The sequence below is a fragment of the Drosophila subpulchrella genome, chromosome 2L, assembly GCF_014743375.2.
Source record: "Drosophila subpulchrella strain 33 F10 #4 breed RU33 chromosome 2L, RU_Dsub_v1.1 Primary Assembly, whole genome shotgun sequence".
In the NCBI taxonomy this organism is placed as follows: Eukaryota; Metazoa; Arthropoda; class Insecta; order Diptera; family Drosophilidae; genus Drosophila; species Drosophila subpulchrella.
The window spans coordinates 25,646,431-25,667,960 of NC_050610.1; the positions used below are offsets into that span (position 1 = coordinate 25,646,431).

The window sequence follows — 21,530 nt, forward strand, 5'->3', positions numbered from 1 at the left end:
TTTATTCATAAATTTATATTTGTGGCACCCTCCCCCAGAAGATGAGTGCCTTGTTTTTGTTTCTGATCACGCCAACTCCTTTCTTCTCCATTCCGCCGCCCTTCACTTGCTGATTTATGGGGAGACCACTGATTAATGGCAGCTCCGACTCCGGATCCGAGTTGAAATCGTTCCGTACTCCCAAGATCTGGTCGGACTGGCTGTGATTCAGTTTCTGGGTTGGCTCAGACTGCCCCTTCCCCTCGGCCAAGTAGGTGTTGTTACGCACATTATAAAGGGGCCTTTGTCCATTAGGCCTCGACTTATGGATAATTTGTGGGGATTACCGAAAAAACACAAAGCGCGGATGAAGCGCTAGGTTTTGTTTGGTCTCTTTCCTATAATGAACATAGTTTTATTTTAAGCAGGAATTTGGAAGCCCTAACTATGACATTTGTTAAAAGTCACACGTGCTTAATAGTTTTAAAATTTTTTGTTAATTAAGGTATAAATTAGGATGGTGTAATTTTATTACTATTAAACAACATTTTCCTGGATGATCTTTATCGTCGGTAGTAAAAAGGGAAATGTGTTCTAAAAGTCCTTCCATTTGATTATTAACTCTTTCACAGAGGATATAATACTATGAGTAATTTCTGAATAATTTTGCATTAATCTTGTTACTTGTTGAATTTATTTGAAATTCCGTCTTAAATACATACAATTGAATAACTTATTAGCTTAGGTCTACAGTGAACGGGCAATGTCTTTGCACTTGGGTTTGGGATATCCTTCCTGACCTTCGTATCATCATCCATCTCCAGACTGACCTTGGAGCTGTGCTCCCCCTCCAGCTAGCTGACCACATCGTTTCCATGTCCATTCTGACGCAGCAGCTCCAGCTTCAGTTCGTGTTCCCTGGCCTTTAGTCGCAGTGCGGCAATGGAGGAGGTGCGTCTGTCCTCGGGGGGCGTGGCAGCTCTGGGTGGCGGAGGAGGAGGCTGCTGATGCGAGGGGGGTGGTGGCGGCAGTTGTCGCTGGGGGGAGTGCGACAAGGTCAGGGCCACCGGGGAAGTCTGGGTGGGCGACAGACACGGCGCCTGGTGGGTCAAGGCGATCCCAACCAGCTGTTGGGGCGACAGTTGAGCGGGCTGGACTCCCAAGGGCATTTGAGAAGGCGCCTGAGGGGGCGGCGGATGCTGCTGATGCTGGGAGGCGTGGCCGGAGGCGGGGGAAGTGGGCGGCGAGGCAAGCAGGTGGTTCGGCGAATGCAGATCGGGGGATCCCACCAGAAGGCCCGCAGGCTTTCCAAGAGGCGGACCCCGTGGAACCGCCGTCATATTGGCCAGCAGCGATTGGAAGGAGCTCGAGGGGGAGTACATGCTGGCCATCCCATGGGGCAGCATGTGGGGAGGAGCCCTGAAAGGATTTCAGAAGGAAAACTATTAGTATCAACATATTTGTGGAGCTAAATTTAGAAAATAAACTTAAAGGAAGGACCTCATAAGTCATAGTAAATTAAGAAGTAAAGTGAAATGTAAATACAATGTTAAGCTTTTAAGAATACAACTGTAACCCAGTTGGTTGTACGCTAAAAGGAATAGTTTACCATAACCCCTGGGGATTACTCACCTCTGGAATTGGTTAAAGTAGCCCGACGGGATCATGGGCGCGGCGGAGAGGTGCGGGTAGCGGAAGGCGGCCAGGTTGGCGGCGTGTTGGGCGTCGAAGGGCTTGCGCAGCTGGAAGCCCAGGTGGGTGAAGGGATTGGGCGGCAGGGCGGCCCCCACCACCGTCTGCATGGTGGCGGCGCCGCTGGGCAGGTAGGGATTGTACGGATGCGACTGGGGGCCGACCTTCTCCTGCTTGCGCCACTTGGCGCGCCGATTCTGGAACCAAACCTGGAAGGGACGGGAGAATGGGAATCGTGAGTTATGTGCTGCTGGCAGGCTACTGTATCTACACTCTGGAGCTTCTTTTCTGGAATATCATATATGCCATACTGCCCTCCCAAAGCATCCAATTAATGGGCGTTGTTATTGAAAACGCCCCTTTAATTAGTTTTTAACATAACAATCTGAATACGGAGTCCGTCCGAGGACGACGACTGCTGATTGCACTCGAAATAGGAGCCGGAAAAGGAGTCCCCATCCCAGATGTAAGCAAATAATGTTGTTTAGCATGAGCAGTAATTAAAAAAAAGCGGCTTTCCGACTTCCCGGCCATAAACTGACCAGGCATGTAATGACTGGCACTAAAACAGAATTAAATGAATTTCAACCGCCACGGATCTCCGCCGACTGTCCGTCTAGTCCCGTCTCGATTTCATTAGTAGCGACATGCTCCATTATTTTTCAATTTTCAACATTGTTGGCTGCACGTGGGCCACGCGAATTAACCGCAAATCTGCGCAGCTTCGGGCCCTGAATTCTTCTCTTTGCGAAATGCTTACCTGAATGCGCGCCTCGGTTAATCCAATTTTCATCGCCAGTTCCTCTCTGCAAGAAGATGAAAGAGAAACCTGGTTTAGCTAGGAGAAAACTGAAATTAATTGGGACAGGGTAAAAAATACTACCTTTCTATGCGATTCTCAAACTGCTTAGCTAACTAAAAATAATTGCTAATGTGTCATGTTATTTTAAATAATTTATTAATCTTCTTTAGATTGAGCCTTTCCTAAGAGGGATATAGTATTGCTTCCTTATCATACCGTTGACCCAAGCTGACCTCCCTGCGAATCTCGTTCCAACCACTTAGAAGCTAATTGAAGCTTATACAGAAATCAAAGGCGGTTTGATTTATTTGCTTAATTAATTGCTGATCATTTAAATGAACCCGCCGCCTAATGAATTGGAAACTGCCAGCGATACGGCAAAAAGTTGATCTAATTGTGGCTGCGATTGACTTTGTAAGCTCACTTTTTTATTTCGGTTTTGTTTGGGTCCCGGCTTCGTGCGGTCTCAATTAGCGTTCACTTTGGTTCCTCGACTGAGAAGTGACTGACTTTTAATTTATGGCAATTACTGTGGCTGTCTTTCAACCACATTGCTGCATGCTAATTGCGATCGTTAGAGTTTCTTAGGGCGAGGAATCCGAAACCGAATCCGAGGTGCTGTTATTACGGCCATCTCAGGAGGAGTCCCAATCCAAGCCCATATAAACCCTGCTGCTCCAAATAAGATCGATCGATCCACTCAGGGGGGTCGCGTCGTTATGAGCATTATTATTATCACCTGAACGTTTCCCATATTCGTATCGGTATCGTAAAACCGAGAATCGACTTTCCAGCCTTTGTCGCGCCTCGATGAGCGATTTATGCAAATTTCTTTTCTTCTGGGGCACTCATTTTGTTCGGCTGTATTCTCTTATCGCATCTCGTCATATATGTTACTCACCTCGTAAACACGTCGGGATAATGGGTCCGGGAGAAGGCCTTCTCCAGCTCCTCGAGCTGAAAGCTGGTGAAGGTTGTGCGATAGCGTCGCTGCTTCCGCTTCGGGGCGTACTCGTCCGCCTCGCAGTCGCTGTTCCCATCCGAAATGGGGCTGTTGGTGCCGCCACTGGCTCCACTTGCTCCTCCGCTGGCTCCACCAGGTCCTCCGCCGGAGACCGACATCGAAACCGTCAGCGCTGCGCCGGCGGAGGCGGCCGACGATCCGGGGGCGCGGTCCACCAGCACTACGGCATCCGGGTGCGCTAGCTTGGCTTCTTGCGGTAGTTCCTCCAGCTTGATCTCCTCCGATATGCCCATAATCCAGGAGGGCGATCTGATCTGTGCTCGAAGGCAGCGGCTGCACAGGGAGAAATAAGTAGGAGCAAGTTAGTTACGGGCTTTGAATGTACCTACAACAAAGTTATATTAGGTATTCGGGGAATACTTTAAGTTTTGTAATCATCCCGGGAAAAGATAATATATATATTTATATTATTTAATGATCCGTCACAACAGTATATGGAAAATCTTATATATAGGCCTTAATCTTCATAATAAATCAATAGAAGTAGGCAGATTAAACGAATTCTAATAACAACATAATATTGTTTTTACTTCTATATGTGCAAAAAGGGGTAGATATATCTAGTTAGTCGCGCATTAGAAGCTCGTAATTCAATAAACGCTAAACATGCAATTATCGTGCACTTTATTATGCCAATTTCCGTAATTTGCCATCTAGCCATGACCAAGTCATCGGTTGGGTCGGGACTTGCCAGTTGAGGTTAGCTGCGGTTACACTGGACAACAGGGTTGGGCCAAGGGTCTAGGTCTAGGGAGTGCCATAATTCGTGGGAGAGGGAGTGGAGAAATAACCCTGAGAAAAGGTCAATGCAGAGCAGATTTTTTGATTTCTTGGAAAGCATTAAACTTGATTTTATGTAATATTCTTATATTAGGTGTACAATACTGTAAAGTATATTTGATGTATACAAATAGAAAATAAATTTCTCTTAGGTAACCATAATTCTTTAAATATAGATAAAATAAAACTATTTTATGAATGATCTATTTGAGTTTTATAAAGTGCCTGCGGATGAAATGTTTCAATAAAAAACACATATTTCAGTACATCGGTGACGAAGCTCGTTAAAGATTTATCTACCTGACCATTCCATCTCTTCTATTACCCACATAAAATATTGATTTATTACTTTCTATTCCAGAAGCCCCAGGAGCCATTCCGAAGTTTTAGTGCCAAATTTCGCTTAGCCAAGTGCTTTCCTTGTGGGTTAGTTAGTCGGCTGACTCTTCTGCGGTCTGGAAGCGTGCCTTATGGTCATGGCTTCCACTTTATTTCCAGATTCATCTTCGGAGGCTGAGGCTTCCGCCGCCAAGGTGCAGCTGCTGACGAACTCGCCTCAATGCAAATCGATGACCACAGCATGGGGCTGTCCGTCAGCTGATCTCTTCCATCAACACGTCTTTCATCGGGCGCTGAGTTGGGTTTACTCTGCAGTAACAGCTTTCATGTGCAGATCGTTTGGAATTTTAATTAAATTGGGCGGCAACTTCATTTTCATCATCATCAACTCAACGGCTGTGCTCTGGCTGCTTCGAGACCCGTGTCCAAGTGGCTTCTATCAGATCAAATTAATATCAGGTGCCGGTTGGCCCCGGGTTTCTCTCTTTTACTGACTTTGGTAATTCCATGTTTTGCTAATTAATATACGACGTCTTTTAATGACAACTAAATGGTTAGAGCCGGCGTGTAACCTTCCCCCTCCGCTTCCATCTCTTCTGAACTTCAGAAGTCAGGGCCGTACATATCTCCAAAGTCCAGACCCTGTCCCATGCCCAAAACTCGGCTTGATTGATGGCCGCCGCTTCTGTTGACATCTCTACATATATCAAAATTGTCCAAATACCTTGTTAAATGGCAAATTAGTGTGGCGGTGATTGATTTAGTTGCATTCTTGTGCGGAATGAAGTTGCAACCGGCCAACAATCGAAGCCAATGGAGAGAAAAATGTGCACTTAAATATATTCATTTGAGTTTGGTTTTCTGAAAGTTTGTTTTAATATTTTAGAGAGAGTGGCTATAGGAAATCACAAGATTTTTTAAAATATTTTTTTACGGTCTCTGAAAGTGTGCAGTGAAAAAAAAAGAATCTGCGGCTTACAAATATATTGTTGCCTACTTTTAAACACCTCTTCAAAAGGCTGTGACTTAAAGACTTAAAAATTCTTCAATACATTTTCTTACTATTTCGTACATTTTAACAAATATTTTCCCAAGTGCACTTTAACTGGTCCTCGAGGTTTTTCAATGTCAGTCGGGTTCAGCTTGAGTGGCATCTTTCTTCACCTCGCCGAGGCATTCCGCATGAATCTTCCCTGCCAGCAGACTCCAGTTCATAACTCATTTCTGGGCTCGATCATAACTTCGGTTATGAGTTGGGCTGTCAGTTTTCAATGTTGTCAACGAATTCCGCGCATTGACAGCTGACAAACTTAATTTGCGGACCGCAAATTATTAAATTAGCTGTACGAATTGCAATTATGCTACTGGTAACTAGTTCCCCCCTGAGTTCATTATAAGACCCGCACTGATTAATTCATTGCATGCGAATGCGAATACGAATGCGAACGCGAATGGGAACCGTAGAGCAGTTTAGAGCTATGTGGGGAATGTGTGCCGTTCGGCTTTGTTGTGGAGCCGCCTTATAATTGTATCCGCGTTACGACTTTATTATAGCCCAGGCCATCGAATCGGAGCAGGAGGAATGGGAGTGGGAATCCTCCTGGATCCGCTGATTGACGTTTCGTTGGGTAATTAAAAGGCAGAGACTTCGCTGGAAACTGTCAAGTTTTTGACGTCTGCCTACCGATTTGGCCTGGTCGCGTTGGCATGGCTTCATTTAGTTTTAGTCAGTGGCTGGCCAGCAACTAATCAAGTTAACGCTGCACTTGCTCTGCCCAAATCCAGATACCCGCGGCACTCCAGGAAGCCTGGGATTCGGTTGGGTGGATGACTGGATGGGTGGATGGCTGGGGACTTCTGGCGGGGGCGATTTCGTGGCTAACATTTTGACACAACATCTCGGCGACTTGGCCTTCTTAGTCCCTGCATGCTAATCAGGCCAAGCGCCAGTTCCCCAGACCAAGTCCCATTCCGAATCTCAGCCAGAGTCTGGGCTTTTGAGTTGCAGTCTGAATCCGAGTATGAGTCTGCGTCTGAGTTCGAGTCTGGCAACTTGTTTGCGGTTGCTTGTTCCGTTTAGAGATAAGCTCCATTAGTGTCTGGGGAAATATTTAAGAGCAACATTGTAGGCTGTGTGGGTTTCCTAGCACAGCCCAGTCATAAAGGCACTGGGAGAATAACTATGCCTTATATTATACATACTTTTTCTAGATTGAATAACTAAAAACCGAGTTATAAATGTATGGATTATAAAATGTGGAAACGCCCTAGAGTTACACACCCCCCTTTCTCGCAGTGCAGACATACGGAAAATGAAGAAATTAATTCGAGATGCGAAACAAGTGTACGGCGGTACTTCTATTCGGCTGTCCACTGTCCATTCGCTGTTTTTGGCCCACTGTCCGCTGTCCGCCGTCCGTTGTCGTCACTTCTGTCATCTCGATAAGCATCAATGTTCCTGCCCTGCCTGGCTGCTCTTTCCACAACTCAACTCGGCTCAGTCTTCTCCGCAGAAGACGCGTCTTCAGCTGGCTCCTTCATGTTTGGTGTCGTTTTTATGGTTGCACTTTTGTGTTTTTAGCTCCTCCAGCTCCCGATCTTCCCGATCCGATCCTCCATCCTCGGTTCTCGGTGTCTGGGGACTGTTGTGCTGGCATATTTCATTAAAAGCTAGGGGGAGCAGAGGGACGGCATCAGGTAGAACAGCAAACAGAAGCTCTTTTCTGGCATTTTGTTAATGCGTCTCCGTCTCGGGTCTCCACTCTCTCCAGACCTTCAGAGTCTTCAGACTCCAGTTTCCAGTCTGGCCAGTATCTGGGCTGCTTATTTATGGGTTTACATTAGGCTAAACCACTTTAGTCACACTTTGATGATCGGCATTGTAATTTCGCCCCCCTCCCTCACCTCCCTCGATAATGGCAAGCATTTTGGGTGGCTTAACTTTTGCCCCGGGCGAAAGCTCACTGGTTGTCCCCGATATCGGTGTGTGGTCCCCCACGAGAAGTTGATGGATTGGGCAGGGAGGTTCTGGGCCGAAATCCCGCCTAATAGTTTCGGTTCGATAAGGTCAATTATTAATTTTCGACCAGATCTCGTGAGTCACCCAGAAATACATAAAACCGATATCACAAGCAGCTGGGCCGCAGTGTTTATCCCATTTTAAGCTGCACCTGAGCCCTCCGTTGGATATTCGTGGTTCGGCGTTCGTTGTTCGTGGTTCACCTTCCAGTTGTTGGGTTGTTTGTTTCTTGGCGCCGTCTTTTGGACCAGGTGCGATAAGGCAGCATTCTTGTTGTTGGCCAGGCGCCGTCATCATCGTCTCTGTTTCTGTCTCCATCCCTTCTGTTCTGGGGTGTACGTTGTGGACCTCTAATGCACACACTCCCAATTATAATTAGTTTATTCATATCCTGTGTCGAAGCTGCTGCCTCATTTGTTGTTCCTTAGCTGCAATCTTAATTCAATTTACTGGCTATCAGAAGGAGTCGCAACGAATTGGAAAGTACCCTACCCTGGAAAGTGAGGTTGCCAAGGAAAAAAATCAATCCTATTCAATCATCAACTACCAATTAATTTCTGCATAAGGTAAGAAACCTTCTTAATAAATTCCAGAGGGGTTATAAAAAATGTAATAATTCTAATATTATAATTTTAGTGTTTTGGAATAGTTAAAGTATAATTTGTATTACCATCCCTATAAGTAGACTTGGTACCATAGGGTTATAGAACCTGCAAAATTAACATTACCCTGGAGTTGGTAATAAAACTTTATTAGCTTGCAGCCAAATGGATTTCGAGCTCTTCAAGGGCATTTGAGCTTCGCTCCCAGGTAGCAAACCTCACCTGTGGCCACCCTAATGGAGGAGATTGCTGGGACGGTAGCCCTAAGGTAGTCGCAGGTTCAAATTGTGACTCAGAGCCGGAATCAGAGTCAGAGAGTCAGAAAGTCAGAGACTCAAGACCCAGACAGAAGACCAAGATGTTGCTGATGGAGAGTGGTGAATGGTGATGCTGGGGCTGTAGCTACAAGCTTAGCCCATGTTGGTGATGTTGATGCGGGGCCAATTACTCATAAAATGCATGTTAAGAACAGCAGTAGAGGCGAGGATCTGGGGATTGGACAACTGTTGCCCGACGCCATCTCCATCGCCGTCTGTTCCGCTCTGCCCTTTGTCATTGTCTTGTGTGGTTTGATAAGCGAATCCGAGGCAGACGGTGGGCAATTTGAGGACGACGACGTTAATTTCTCATGTTTGCATGTTCCATTTAGTGAGGGGAATGGGGATTGGGCAGGGAATTAATGAAGCACATCTCAATGGGCCCTGGCGCCATCTTCCCGCTGGAGGAGATTCATCTCCGGGGGTGTGTTGCCATCAAGCATCACCCTTCACCCATCAAAGCTTCAAAAGACAGCGCCCCAAATTGGGAGCTGTCGAGCAATCGAACAATTCCGAATCGAATCAAATCAAATCAGAGTTCGTGTTCAGATAGCTGCCAAAATTTCGGTTGTATATCTTACAGATACCGAAACCGTATCTGAAGTATATGGCGACAAGTTTTAATTGTATGTTGCCGTAATTGAATTGAATTGCTAGTGCGCCGGAGAACATATTTTAATTTTAGGCTACCCGACAAAAGCAGGCCAATCTTATCGGATCTTTTCGTTATTATCTATTGGGAAAGATGCTACCTCAGAGATACAAATCCACAGTGAACTGTTTGCGTCACAAATTCGTTAAAATTTGTGCTGACAAGTCACATGCGTTATGCGTATTAATTAAATAAGTTGGCCAAGTGCCCGATTACCGCCAGGAAGGAGAACTTTGGGATACCACCACGGTGGGTTCCCGGTTCTCTAGAGGTCTAGGGGTTTATCTGCACCCACATATCTATTCTATATTTGTGTTGTTTTAACTTTAAGCTCGAGGCCCTTGTCGACGTCAAGAAGTTAAGTGGTCAGGGGCTTTTGACACGATTATCGGCGAGTGATAGCCGTGGTCAGTTAATTTCATTTGCTCTGTAGGAACACATGGGTACAAGCAGAAGACTCTGCCCCCGACTATCCAACGAAACCCTCCGAAAATAGGAAAAACATCAGCTAGACAAAACGTGATTTATTGGCACTGACTGCGCCGCTGACAATTTGTACTCTTTAATGGTGTTTAATTAAACCCAATCAGCGATAAACTTATCGAGCTATCAGCATGAGGCAAAAGCAAAGCCAAAGGCAAAGTCTTCTGCCCCCCAAAATTAAGTTAATCAAATTCTTATTCTACAGCGATGATACGACTTGGATTGATATTTGTTGTCTGATTTGATATGTCCAGGTGGGGAATTAATCAAATTTAATGATATTTAATTTTCGTTATGCTCTTTGTTTTTCCCCTCTTCAAGCTGATTGGGATGATTAGACAGGGGAATTATGAAATAAATTTATGGGTTATACTTGTAATATTTGTCTATCATGCTGAGAAGTAGGTTACGAACCAAGGTGTTGTTTGAGATAGTAGGGGTGTGAGGTTTTGAAAGTGATCTTATAAGGGTCACAAAAGAGTTGCTGATCAGTGGAAGGATAAGAAAAGTAATCCTACTTTCGGGTGCACTATAGGTGTTATATGTTGGATTATTCTCAAGATATTGAGAAATACATCATTCCGGAACTCAGATAAGTAATTAAAAATTAACATTTATTTTTTCAAGATGAAATTACAAATATTTCGATTCTGTACAATAGTGGGAAAGTAATTGTAGTTGTAGATTATAAGAAGTGTAGTTTAACTGAAATTATAAGTGATCAATGGGAAATAAGTTCCCTGCGAATTTAATAGGAAAACCCCTCAAATTGTTACTTGATGTATAATTATTAGTATTTCGCAAAAGAATTTCTAACCTATCTTAGTTATTAATTGGTTATAGGCATACCTTCTTTCTCCTTTCCTTCTGGGGTTTTTTTTTGCGTAAAGTGTGGGCGTAATTCTTAGTGACCTCTTTAGAATTGGTATTATCTTCAGATTTGTTAGGCTTGTTGTCTGTTACTTCACCGGCTTCAAGCTAGAGAACCATAGTTTTCACACCAACCGGAACACTTGCCGACGGTCTTTTGTCCACTTCGTCAGTACACCAGAAATCGTAGGTCTTAACTGTCCACTCGGATCGCGGTAATATGGGGAATACCTATCGGTATAACTTATATGTGAAGGCTGCCTACACTTTGTCACGACTTTGGGCAGTCTTGTTAGGGAATAACGATATATCACCAGTTCGACTACTCGAATCGAAACTATAGCCGAACGCGACGTGATGACCGGGCTGTTCCAGAGCCGCCAGCGAACTACGAGGTGAGCAATCGGCGCGCCGGTGAAAACTCAGGTGGGTCTGAAACAACAACCGGTTGTATCGGAGTTGTTGCTTTCCGGTGGAGCGGAGTTGCGGTGATGCGAGAGTGGTTTTTACCGGGTCTCGTAGTGCCGCAGAGCGAGAGGGAGCGATGCGATCGCAGCGTGTCGATCGATCTTCGCAGGTGTCGCCGCAGGTGAGGCGGCAGGTGAGCAGGAGGCGGACTCCGCCCCTTTCCGGGGATTGGACCTATCGGAAGGCAGCACGAAATAATGGCGGAGGCGCGCTCTACCCTTCCCTGTCGCTCCGCATCGCGGTCTCTCCCTCGCTCTCGCTCTCCCTTCGATTGGGCGTAATTGAATAAGCCCCGCACAAAGTGCAATAAATTTGATTAGCAAAATGGAAATTTATTTGCCCCCCAGCTCGACGCGTTTTCCTCTGGTTGCCATAGATGCGTTTCGTTTGCCAGTTGTTGCGGCTCATAAATTAAATAATTTAGCCAAGACATATGGGTAAAAGAGTTGAGTGGAATGGGGCTGGAGGTCGGATTGGGGTTGGGGATTTAGACCCGGCCATATAGACCGAGTGTTAAGGGCCTCGTTAATGACTTTGTTGGCTTTATTGGTTGATTGCCGGACTATTTACCCTCGGAGTTGGGGTGTCAAGTGAGGAGATGCAATGACCCATGGAAAGGGTTAAAAGAGAGCTAAGCAGATGACTCAAGTTAAATTTGGATGGGAGTATTACCGTGACAAGGGATCTTAAGTAACTTCCGATAATAACATACTATACTTGTTTTCCATATCAATCCTTGTTAACGTCTTTAACTCCGTGTAATTTAATGTAATTAATCCAATGAAAACTTTTAACCGTTCATGCTGAAAAAACCGAACTCAATCCTGGTCTTGCCATTTCCGAGCAGACCTAACAGATTCCATTCCTTGATAACTACTTCATTAGGCTTGATATAAGCGGGCCTTATACATCGACAGCTCCATTCCAGCGGCATTTTGCACTGGAAGCTGGCCCCCCATCCAACCTCCATTTGCTGCCCAATTTGCTCGTATCGCAAGGCAATAAATAAAGTGTTAATGGCAATTGCATACAAATAGTTTGGTGTTGCCATTATATTGCCATATTATCCCATTGTCGGGCCTTAACAAGAAGTAAACAATGCGACGCTCTCTGAGTTCCATTCGGGATCGGAATAGGGATCGGAGTCGGAATCGGAGTTGTAGTTGGATCGACTCCGCTGCACTGCAGCCAATTTCACGCTTCATTTACAGGCGAAATGCAAACAAAAGAGCAGCGACCATCGACCGTCGACCGTCGAGGAGTGACCATTTGGCCGACGGGTTCAATGGACAGCAAACTGAGACCGGGATCGGGAATACCGGGCACCGAGCACGGTATCTCTCGTCCCCATGTGGCCGTGTCAATCAGCTCGTCGCGCAAGGTGTGCACTTGTTATACCCAGTACTTTGAAAGTAGAAGGGTATGTTCATTTCATACTCCGAATGACCTTTGGACCTTACTTTCAACACAACATAAAAGAAAGCTAACATTTCATTGATAAATATAATAGTATCATTTATGTATTCTTGGCTCATAAGGATATAATACATTATCAGACACATATACATTTCTGGTATTACCTGAGATTATAGAAAACAATTTATAGGTAAGTAATTCGTATCTTTCGGAATATTGCATTTTTAATTTAAAATAATTGTTATTTAGAAGAGCTATGCTTAATAATGAAGATTTTTTTAAATGAGTCAGTATATTGGCGAATAGTGCTTAGAAAACCGAGATGCGAGGTATTCTTTGGTCGGAAAACCCCGAGATCAGCATTCTTCCCCGTTTTGGACTCAATTCGGGTCCACTCTAGGCTTTTTAGTCCAGCTCCAGACAGAGACTCAAAGTGAGAGAGTCGCGCATGCGCGCACGTCCTAATGTAATTATTATCTCAACAATTGAATTTCCGGTCCCGACTTCGACTTCTACTCGGAGCTGTGGCCGTGGGTCTGCATCCACTCCTGCACATGGGACAGATGTCGCGCAAAACGTTACAAATGTGCACTTAATTGCGCAATTAAATAATTTCATTTCAGCTCCGCGTTTTTCTTTTTTCCTTCTTTTCCCCCGTAAGTCACTCGATGTTTTCCTCCTGGCCGATATCAAACAAATTGCAGCCAAGTGGCCAAGTCTGCCTGGCCGTTCCCTATCGGCTGTCCGAGGTGTCTTATTCATTATGGCCATTATGCAGCTTAGATAGAAGCATTTACCAGTTGCCATTTGCCAGCTGGGAGGATGAGTTTGATATGAGGGGTCTTCCATTAGGTTATAAAAGCCCCCGACCTTCTCATAGCAAGATGGTATCCTTTAAAGAATAGCTGATTGTTTCGTAGACGGTTTCCATCATGCCTAAAAAGCTGTAAGTAATATTGTATTAACTATAGCGTCGCACTCTATATTGTATGTGTTTTAAAGTTTTGGATATTCAGAAATATTTGAAGCGGTGCTTGTCCTAAAAGTTCCTTTCCCATACCGCTTAGCCTGCAAACTGTGAGCAATTTGTGTCGTTATTATTTATGGAATTTACCCAAAAAAGTTACCCAATTACAAGCATTACTTCGGCATAGATTTCCCTCACCCGCCGAAAACCCAAGGCAGTGAAAATGGTGTAGCAAACGAAACGCAACTGTAAACGATACCAAATTATATTTAATTACGTGCGATTAGTTAGGGTTACTGGAGTCGCGCGATGAAATGTTGGCGATAAGGCCCGCCCGTCACCCGGCCCATAAATAGTACACCCAACCATCCAACTATTCCAGATCCCAGGCCCCGGCATTAATTCAATTACAAATGGCTGCGGTTCACTCGGTGAGCAGGGCGTGTGACATAATCACCCAACAAAACTGTCGCCTGATGACGGCTATACTGTAAGTATATACATAATGCCGACGGTTGATGGCTGAGTACCAGGTATAGCTGGCACTTCCTTGGCCCTCCCCCAGATCATTATTTGGTAATTTGATACGACGATTTGTCTTGCTTTCGTTGCTTTCGTTAGTTGCGGCGACATTGCATTTTCACTCAATTGTCGTGTAGGCCCGAAATTGACTTGGGCGGAAGCGGGTTATTAACTGGTTTATGCAACCCAAAATCGCCAGATTTCCAGCCAACGATAAGGCCCCTCTGCTTGGCTGATTATGTATATACACGTACACATTCCTGGCCAATAAGCAGGCGGCAATTAAAACGAAAGCGAAGTAATTTCATTTGTTCGTAAATCCAATTGTGGAAACTCTCTCATGGCCCCTAGTTTTCCCCTCCTTCCTGGCAAAATAAAAATGTGAAATGCTTTGGTAATTAGTGCGTGTACCGACTACTGTACTACTTAATTGCCCCTGATCCCCCTCCCATGGAATCCCGTCAAAATTCCCCACCTGCTTTTCGTTTTATTTCGAACGTTTTGTTGAATTTGGTAAAACAAAAAATGCATATTTCAGATAATTCGAGTTTAATGCGCGTCAATTAAAATTATTAAATTTTATCTTCATATTGTTTTAAAGGAATTAAGTATAATTATAATTTCCCAGACCAATTGAAGCCCCGTGGTCAGTTGAAATTTTGAAAATTCGGGTTGAGTAAAATGTCGATTTCCAAAAATTCGTAATTATTTATCTGGGGTTAATTAAATATACTTAAACCGTTTAATGGGTTAAAAACGGTAACTGCAGTGATGTAAGGACCAAAAAAGGTATGTTCTCATTTTTCAGAACTTAAATTTAAAAGTTAAAAAAATTTAATTGTCAATATAAAGTATGACTATTTAATTCCAACCAAAAATTAAGCAATTCTTCTTTAGATAATGATATGATGTATCACTCTGATCAGTGACGGAATTTATTTATCGTGCATCATCAGTGGTGACCCCGAACGGTTCAGGGTGACCTGTAATATAGTCTTTGCTTTCCGTCATTGTATCCTTTTTATCTACCCAATGGGTTAGATCTGCGTTGTCCAGCTCGGGTTTCGTTTGAGTTCTGGCCAGGGGCAGCTGTCGATAGGATATGCAACACTTTGGGAACAGAATCCTCGCTTATCCCCTTTACCATCCTTCTTCGTCGCTTCCCTCACACCACTCCGATCATCGCATTAGTTGAATTTTATATAATTGATTAATTAGAGGCCGGCTTCTGGTCCCCCGAATCGAATGGGAAAAGGGAACGGGAGAGGGAACCTTCTGTTCCGTTCGGGGCTATCGTTAGAATTATAATTCGTCTGTGGCCGGGGCCGTGCCATATAAGATATAAGATATGTGGATGTGTTTCTGTGCCCCTAATGCTAATATCCTGTGTGTGTGCTATTGTGTTGTTGCCTGTCGGCAATTTGTTTGTTCTTCGGCTGCCCAAATTGATTTTATTGACTTGTAAATGATGTTGAGTGCCCGCTGCAGTCCCCCTCCCCCGTTTCCCCATTTTGGCCTGGCTTCCGTATGGCGGACACGCCCCTTTCGGGCTGAAGTTGTGGCTCGTTAATCTAGGATCCTTCCTCCTTTGGCCCTCTGCCCCTCCTGTTCGCCAGTCGATGGCCAGTTTGCATATTTAATTTATTGATTTCACGCGGTCTTCGGAGGAGCACTCGCTGCCCCTTTCGGTCCTTTGTGGCGCCGTTTGCAGCATTGTGTTGGGGTTCAAACATAATTACTTTTTGTAATTAGCCGCAGGTCCAAAGGGAGCCGAGCGAAAAGTTGGCAACGAGGGGCATAAAGATTGATAACGAGCTAATGAATGTAAATTTCATACGTGGCCTGTCAGCCAGTCCGTCAGCCAGTCAGTCACTCATTCTGGAGGAGGCAGATGCCCCATGCCCATGCCCCTTCATTTATGAGTTGCAAAGCCTTCTCTGGGTCCCGCACTTTAAATTTAATTTCGCGCTAAGCTCGGCTTCCGTTTCGCACAGAATCAAGCTTGGTGGTCGCTAACGTCTCTGAGGTACAGTGAAGTCTGGTTAGTAACGAACAAATATTTTATAAGAAGAACCTACTAAGTAGTTGGTTTTAAACAGATATAGATTTTAAAGGATTTTTGTAATATCAAGGCTTGTGTTTCATTTGGATTTTGGAAAAGATACAATATATAATCGTTTTGCTTATAAAGAAGAGTTTACACCTAAGGAATATGTGCCAAAATTAAGTTTAATAGATTTTACAAAGGGGCTTAATGCGATTCCAAGTTGGGCAATATCCTTGCAGAATATGGTTAAGACATTATATAAGCCCGTTTTGCTTATAAGGGAGTTTTTCTATCCTTAGAAATATGAGCAAAAATTAATTTTAATAAAAACTAAAAAGTAGTTCAATGTGATCTCAAGTAAGGTAGCATCCTTGCTGGTTCCCCAGACTTATCCCCACTGTCCCCACTTAACAGACCGGCCAAGAAGGTGGTGCGAGCCAATGCAATTATGCGGAGGCTACTTGCCAACATATATTGGTAATTAAATAGATGGGCTGAGGTTACCTCGGAGGGAGATCTCTGGGAGGACGCCAAGTCGGAAAGTCGGGAAGGTGACGTTGACAAATGAGTTCATCAACAGCCCGAGCAGTAGCTCCCAACTTCTTCGGCTTTTTCATTTTCGGAAGGAGGATGGAACGGAGAGTTAAGATTGTGTAGAGTGAAAAGCGATTTATTTTTCGCCATTTGGGGCTTGGTGCGGTCGTTTAATAAACAATTTAATAGCGCGCATAAATTTTTCCAGCCATCATACTTATAATAAACCCATTTGTCTTCGGAACGGGCCAGCACTCATATAGGTAGCCCCTCCCCCGCCTTCCTTTCGATCCCCGATTCCCGAGGTGAGGGTTATTAAATTATGCGGCTCAAGCGTAAAAATAAACCGTAGCAAATGAGAATGTAGGACGCACCTCCAGTCTCAGACTCTCTTAACGAGCCCTAATAGTGGAAAGAGGCTCTCTTTCCCCATATATACCACGCCATATACCTCGCCGACTTTCTCCCCCGAGTCGGCTTCAATTAATCAGGGGAGATTCGAATAAATCAAGTGCCGTAAAGTGACACAGCGTGAGATGCACAGAGAGATGAATATTTAATTAGGAACAAATTAAAAATGCAAATAAAGTGGAACTACCATGGCGACTCCTTTTATTATTAATCGATAGACTCTCATAATTAGTTGGCCATAACAAAGGCTACCCGTGGAGCGCTGATCTTGGCCGTCTTCCTCGGCTCTTGGGTATTATTCTCATCGTGGGGCTTCTTTTTGTGGCTCTTTTCTATTAGCTAATTGGAGATCGAGGCAGCGGCTTTGATTGCCATCTGTTATGGACGCGTGCTAGGGGATCTCCCACCCCGCTTATCTGATTTGCCAGGCTACACGGAGAATTCTTCTTGCTTATAGAGAATCGATTCTTATCTGTTAACAGATAGAAGTACAAGTTCGGCTTGCAGACAGTATATATTTTTTTCTGGGACAACTTTAAATAGAACCGATAAGACAGGGGAGGGACAATTTGGAGCAAGGGGAAATCAGTGCTCGACTGCCCCTAACATGTCAGATCGAACCACGAACGAGGTCATCTTTTATTGTTAGACACTTATTTATTTATTTCTAGCGTAAAACGACAGACAAATTGATTTTAATTGAATATGATTGACGTCCGTTTTGGTGGCGATATCTACCTGCCCGAAGTGCGATAATCTCAAACGGTTTCGGTGGTTTTGGACACTCATTGGGGTTAGCCCTCGACCTAATCTCAGTCATGTCGTTATCACTACGAACACAACATTCGTATGCTTTTTAATTAAACTAAATTTAGTTGGGTGTTTCGTGGGTTCTTGAAATGTGATCGATAAAACTAGTAGCAAAGACAGTTAGAAAAAGAACAGATTGGTCTAGCAAGGTGCAAATGGAAATTAAAAACCACACCTATTTCTAGAGTAGTCTTAGGTGTTAGCTATTGCTTTACCCTTTGATTTTTAGAGGTCAATCGATCATAACTACCAAACTACCATGTCATAAGATTGTGAGATAATCGTTTAGCGATAACTTGGTTCGCACATTATCATTTGTCAGTGGTTAGCGGAATAGTCGCTAGGACCGCTTCTCAAGAAGCCACTGGAGAACAACTTAATTAAGGTTCGATCGTCCGATAGAGAAGACAAAGATCGTTTTCGGTGAAGCCGATCGGAGGCATCAAGCAATTTGTATTCAGGTATCACACAGCAACAAGTCATTTCACACTTTGATCACGCTGCTGCAGCTGCAATCCAGCAGTCCAGCAGCCCAGCAACCTGGCAACTGTCCTGGCCCAAAGCCTTGGAAGCCCGGCCTTAAAAGGATCTGCCAGTGGACTGTGTCCAACTCTGGAATGCACTGGCTTGCATACATTAGTCGAATATCGAATATCGAATGGCCAAAGCGAGCCACTCGACTCCGAGTCCGCACCCGCAGTCCGAGTCGGAGGCACCTTCGCAGTAATTAACTTGTTTCAATAATTACGCATGCGCATTTGCACATGTTGCAAGACCCTCCCGCCCCTGTCCTGCCCCGCCCACTTGTTACAGCCTGCAACAAGATTTTTGCATTGCGTGTGCTACGCACCGTCTGTGGAACGGACTCCTTTTTGGTCAGGGTATGATGGCCTAAATGTATGGTTTGGCAGAAATTTCCAGTCGAAAATGGGTTACCAGAAAGTTAAACTGCACTACATTTTCGAAAAAACTAGTTTTGAGTTAAAAATTGGAACGAAACGTAACAACATTACATTATTGCTGTTGAGTTTTAAAACAATTGCGTAAAATTCAATTAAGCCTGGGAAGGTAAAATTGATAACGAGATTTTTTTTATCTAATTGTTAAAAAAGGGATTACATTAAAAAGTTTTGCTTAAAAGATTGTATAATTGTTATATCTTTTTCCTAAGGTACTTATTAGTTGTTACACCACACATTTTTTTCGGCGAAACACATTCGATTGGAATGTTTGTTTTTGGCTGCAAATTTATGCAGCAGACGTCGCTTATTAAGAATTCGTTGGCTCCTGCCCCCAGCCTCTTGTTCAGGGGTCTCCTCTTCCTGGACTCCCTGCTTTCCCTACCACTCTTCATGATCCCGCTCCTATTCCTCTCCAGCGGCTGCCACATCGATGTCCGTTGAAGGTGGCAGTGGCACTTAATTATTGATAGCATTACAAGCGCGGTTCACTGGGTCACGAAGTGTACATGTCATGGGTTTTTTAAAAGAGGAAGAAGGAACCTCTTGAGATCTCAATTTATTGTCTGTGCCACAGTTACACAATCAGCCGCTCTTTCGAATGCGAGTTTCCAAACAATTTTAAGAGAGAATGTTTCCGTTAGGAATCTACTCAATATTCTTTGATCTAGAAAGAATACTAAATTCCAACAAGCAAGATTCAACAATTGAATTCATAAATGCAACAATAAATTTGCAACATATAATATTCAACATAAATATTGCAGGTAACAGCATATAATGTTGTTGAATGTTTGATTATGTTATAATAATGTTTTACTAATATAAATGTAATAATAATTACATTTACAAATGGCCACGTCATCGAAATTGTTATGTATGAAAAACTTTCCCACAACATTGCATTATAATATTGTTATTAAATATAGAACATGATAATGACATTACAAATGGGTGACCTCACTATTTCTGGGTTTACCCCCAAATATTCCTTTGCCCTACGCACTTTTCCAATTAATTTCATTTCCGTTTCGTAGTCGCGGTCCCAGAACACATGTTTCAATCTTCAAAAGGTAGCGAAAACATAGAATCAATAATTAAGAAATGTCGAACATAAAACGAGAGGCCCGCGTCATGTGATAAGAGGAGTACAAGGAACCAGAGGTGCTGTCCCAAACTTGCGACTTATTTTCGGTGCTCGTGTGACAAATCATAATTGATTGTTCGCTTAATTGAATTGGAGTCTGATAAGGAGAAGAATTCTTTCGGCCAAGTGATCGTAATGGGCTTTGAAAAAGATCAATGACTCACGACCACCCGTCAAAAGCCCGCACGTGACTCATGATACATCCGAAAACACGGGATAGACAACACTAATAAATTGTTAATGGCTGTATCACAGCTCGGGGTGTACGATATGGCCCGGTACGGCGAGTCGTAAAACCAACGAGAGCCGTACAACAAAGATAAGCGACCCAGGGGCATATGTCAGTCACCGGGGGAATTGGGGAATGTGGAGTGCGGGATGGAGCTGCTCCTGCATAAGGACCTCTGGCTGTCAACCGCAGAATCAACTCATCAACATTGACAGGCGTTTCGCCATCTCCATCTGGCTATGTATATCTCGGCGATCGGAGATCCCATCTTTATGGCCATTGGCCTTTGCAATTGACGCGTGATTGGCATTCGATCTGTGATCGCCCCTCCTCGATCCTCGACTCGTGATTCTCGGACATCAGCATCCACTCAACGTTCTGGGGACCCCAAAGATAGGCATGGGCGAAACGAGTTCCTCCGAAGAGGGCCAAACTGATCGATCGATCGATCGGCGGTTGGATCGCTCACCGGATCGTTCTTAAGGTGTCATCTACTTTGTATGGAGAGTGTGCGACCAGTTGACAGTCATTTAGCAATGCATATTCAATTAGAGCTAAGTGGTGGAGGGAGTGTCGCTATTGGAATTCAAAATGGTTATTAATGAGCAACTTATTAAACATTGCACATTTAAACTTACTGAACTTGTGTCTTAGGAAGTTTTTCTTTCGACTAATAAAGTTATATAGGTTTCGTTTTCTGAATTACAGCCCCATTCAAATATTCAAAGCTTTAAATGTTAGATTGTTCAACATAAAATATATTTTTAATAAGATAAACTAAAATCTGCTATGTAGAAATGTCATATTAACATTGTTGGCATGTCTTCTTCCTTTTTTGCAATTCAAATCTTTATAAAATAAATAAATTATGAATATGATAAATAAATAAATTCCCATAGATTTAAAATCCATAACGTTGATTAAAAGAAAAGAAAGGTTACTTAAACATTTTTATTTTTACATCTTTGCCGTCGCTTGTTTGCCTTATTTGTTTCCTTTTTCTCTCCATTTCTCTTTCTCCCTCCCCCATTTACCCACCACTGGTTGGTAATCAGAAACCCCAACAAACATTCAAACAATCCCAGAGGTAGCTTATTTAATTTGACTCAAAATCAACTCTTCCATTAGGCGGAGGCATCGTTCCAAATTGCACCGGCGACACCTGCCGCTCTCGCAGTCTCTCTTTCCCAGGTGGCCTCTCTCGCTCTCACAGTGGTTACCTCTTCTCCGGCTGCTTGGAAAGGCCACGCCCCTTCGGCGGAGTCAGCCAATCGGAAACCTACGTTCGAAAGAGAGTAACGTGTTGCTGGTGTGGGAAGTTGTTCATTGTCGTGGTTTCTTGTTGCTGTTGCTGCTGCTGTAGTTGTTGTCGCTGTCTGTGTTGTTGTTCTGCTGGTGTTTGGTGTTGTTGTCGTCGACAGGCAATTTACATGAAATCAAAATGAAACGCATAAAAGGGGC

At 43.9% G+C, this 21,530-nt stretch overlaps 1 protein-coding gene across 1 annotated transcript; it reads right to left on the bottom strand.

The window, feature by feature from the left end:
* Window positions 1-654: 654 nt before the first annotated feature.
* Window positions 655-10,925, bottom strand: LOC119546965 (homeobox protein aristaless). Its single transcript, XM_037853611.1, has 5 exons — window positions 10,539-10,925; window positions 3,375-3,770; window positions 2,432-2,477; window positions 1,612-1,880; window positions 655-1,398 (listed from the first exon to the last, which is right to left on the bottom strand). Exons 2-5 carry the CDS (start codon window positions 3,728-3,730, stop codon window positions 834-836), a joined length of 1,236 nt encoding a protein of 411 aa, XP_037709539.1. The 5' UTR covers window positions 3,731-3,770; window positions 10,539-10,925; the 3' UTR covers window positions 655-833.
* Window positions 10,926-21,530: the final 10,605 nt, after the last annotated feature.

Excerpts from the sequence above, each read along its gene's own strand:
- LOC119546965 (XM_037853611.1), bottom strand. The coding sequence starts at position 3,730 with ATGGGCATATCGGAGGAGATCAAGCTGGAGGAACTACCGCAAGAAGCC. Across the intron at positions 2,478-3,374 it reads TATCCCGACGTGTTTACGAG|AGAGGAACTGGCGATGAAAA; the intron begins GTGAGTAACATA and ends ATCTTCTTGCAG. Across the intron at positions 1,399-1,611 it reads TACTTTAACCAATTCCAGAG|GGCTCCTCCCCACATGCTGC; the intron begins GTGAGTAATCCC and ends AAATCCTTTCAG.